Source organism: Oryzias melastigma, linkage group LG20, assembly GCF_002922805.2.
Source record: "Oryzias melastigma strain HK-1 linkage group LG20, ASM292280v2, whole genome shotgun sequence".
In the NCBI taxonomy this organism is placed as follows: Eukaryota; Metazoa; Chordata; class Actinopteri; order Beloniformes; family Adrianichthyidae; genus Oryzias; species Oryzias melastigma.
The window spans coordinates 6,999,478-7,002,323 of NC_050531.1; the positions used below are offsets into that span (position 1 = coordinate 6,999,478).

General features: G+C 33.8%; 1 protein-coding gene across 3 annotated transcripts in view; it reads left to right on the top strand.

The window, feature by feature from the left end:
• esyt2b (extended synaptotagmin-like protein 2b) overlaps positions 1 to 2,846 on the top strand; it is a 43,660-nt gene that overhangs the window by 26,529 nt on the left and 14,285 nt on the right. For all 3 annotated transcript variants that reach the window (XM_024280239.2, XM_024280240.2, XM_024280242.2), the window contains exons 9-11: positions 1,529 to 1,705; positions 1,823 to 1,905; positions 2,224 to 2,272. In XM_024280239.2, the coding sequence (XP_024136007.1) occupies positions 1,529 to 1,705; positions 1,823 to 1,905; positions 2,224 to 2,272 (309 nt within the window). The remainder of the gene's footprint in view (positions 1 to 1,528; positions 1,706 to 1,822; positions 1,906 to 2,223; positions 2,273 to 2,846) is intronic.

The window sequence follows — 2,846 nt, forward strand, 5'->3', positions numbered from 1 at the left end:
AAAAAAAAAAAAAAACTCCTGTGCTGAAACTTTATAAAAGAAGATATCACAGCAAAAAAGAAATGATTAAAACGACGTGGGTTAAGGACGTGTTAATGTACAGTTTAGACTACATTCTTCAGTATTTTGGCCAATTTAAAAAAATGATAAATATTAACAGGAGAGTTTTTATTATTAGTTTTCAAGTTTTTCTGCAAGCTTTTACATTTTCTGTTGTTTATAATGACGTAGGATTGACACCGACTCCTCATTAGTTTAGTTTTAATTTAAAATTTAATGTAAACTATTTAAAAAAGTTGAGAAATTTTAGGTTTAAAACATAAATAAGAGTGATGAAACATAAATGTGAACATTTGGAACATTTTATGTAGTTTAGTGGGTGTTCGCCTGTTTTTTTTAAAACATTTTTCACATTTGTGTTTGAATTTATACAATTTTCTGGTAACACTTTATAATACGATTCCATAACAAGCTTAAATAACACATTAACAAAAATTATTAATATGTTTATAGTGTGTTAGTTGGACATTAATTAGCAAAAAGACAAATAAGGTTTATTATTCTTAGTAAGAATTATTAACATCTAAAATAATATAATTGTCTACAAAGACCATATTGATAAACTGCTTATGAGCTTAACAAATGTATTAACTATCTTTGTCAACATTATATTGATTTTTTGCAGCACCTCATCTAAACTGTTACCAATTTTCTTTTATAAATCCTTGTTATAAAGCATAAATCTAAATTTGTGTTATTTTTGCTGTTAAAAATGACTCAGAATTGAGTTTTTTGTACATTTTTAAGGTTTGTTATGGAATTATTGTGTAATAAACAGAAAAAAAAGAATCTGGGGTTGTTCTAAAAGGATGGGTTTCAAGTATTGCCACAAAAAGCAAACTACCTAAGTTTAAAACTCAAAATGAACTCATGCAAAAATCCTTGAATCAGATTCATCTAACTGCATTTAGACATATTAAATGTATAGCAATCAATACCAAGCTAAGTATTTATTTATATTTAAATAAAAAAAGGTTTTATGTGAAAAAAATGGAACACTTAGAATTAGACAAAAAGAATATTGTGTTTTTTAATGTTTTTGAACATGTTTTAGTGGGATTTGTCTCATAATGGTTGACTTTATGTAGAAAAATAAGCTTAAAATTGCATTTCTGAGTATTTCTTCATTAAAAACAGTGAATTAGGAGTCCCCATCTTCCTTTCAGAGAAACAGAGACTTCACCTGTTTGAAAACACTCCACAAAAGTTGGTTTTAGTCTATTTTATATTTATTAGTGGACCTATGCTCTTCAAATGTCTTAATTCAGTCTCATGCAAGCATTTTGGATCAAACGAAGTTTGTTATTATCTAATTTTCTCAAGAAAACAAAGTTTGTTTTCTTGTAATAATGAGATATTATCTCGTAATCACAAGAAAACGATCAAAAAAAAGTAGGGCTGGCCGGTTTGGGCTTCCGTACTCTCACAATAAGTCAAAGTTCATCCTCTGTTCTGCATGTTTCTACAGGGAGTCCTGAGGATTCACTTCCTAGAGGCTCAGGATCTAGAAGGGAAAGATAAATTTCTGGGAGGACTGATCATGGGCAAATCGGACCCCTACGGCGTCCTGCAGATCGGCAACCAGCTGTTTCAGAGCAAGACCGTCAAACAGACTCTCAATCCAAAGTGGAACGAAGTCTACGAGGTTTTCTATCAGAGCTAAAGAGCTCTATTGTCTCACTATATTTTTCTGTTGCATTCATGCATATATTACTTTCTGAAAGTGTTTTAAGCTTTTGGATAATATCCTTGTGTTCATTAGGCTTTGGTGTACGAGCACTCCGGCGAACACCTTGAAATCGAGCTGTTTGACGAAGATCCAGACAAAGATGATTTCCTGGGGAGGTGAGTTTCTCTTATTTCCTGGCCTGCAGGGATCTTATCACCTCTTCCAGGAAAAACAAAAAAGAAAAAATGTGTTTTGTTTCACCTCAGCTGTGTGATTGACAGAGAAGAATCAGTTAAGAGCTGCATGTGCCACAATGCAGGAAGGCTATTAACCGTTAATGTTGCAGATTTTCTAGCCCAAGGCAATAACACAATGCAATACACAGCAGCAAATCGCTGTCAAGTAGGAGTCTCTCAGCTGTGGTTAAAAAAGTCTGGCTGTTCCACTTACTGCTCGTTCACTTCATTCCTCTAATTATTTGCCACTTTTTGCAGCCTCATGATCGATTTGGCCGAGCTGCACAAACAGGAGAGGGTTGATGAGGTAACCCTTTTGTTTTTACGTGTTCAGTAAAGATGTTTAAACATGAAATTATGGGTTTGCAGGAGTAATGAGATGTGACGCTGTTTGGAAAAGCATAGGCTGGAGGCAGTTAGACCTGTCCAAAAAAAATTGTCCAATTCCAGCAGCTAAACGCTGTGAGGCTCACAGATGAGGGTGCTGGCTTTGCATTTTAGTCGCTGCATGTATTTTTTCTTTAGCTGAGCTGCAGTAAAGGGAAATGCTCTATAACATATTTCTGTGCTGTATCTCTATGGAGAGAAAATAGGCTCACCACACTTTGTGCGGAACATTGGATTTATCATATCTGTTTAAGAAAGTGAGAAAATGTCAAGTTTTCACCAGATATGTTTCACAATCTAAGTTCAAAACGGCTAAAAACAAATCTCTGATGATCCAGCATTCTAGCAGCATTTAAACGCATCACTTACAGACAAATCTGTATGGAGAGAAAAAGCTCAGATTTGTGCCTAAAAGTGGTTCTGTGTGTGCGTAACAAACAATTAATGCATATAGTTGATTTCAAGCTGTTATGATTTTGAATCAAGAATCATGA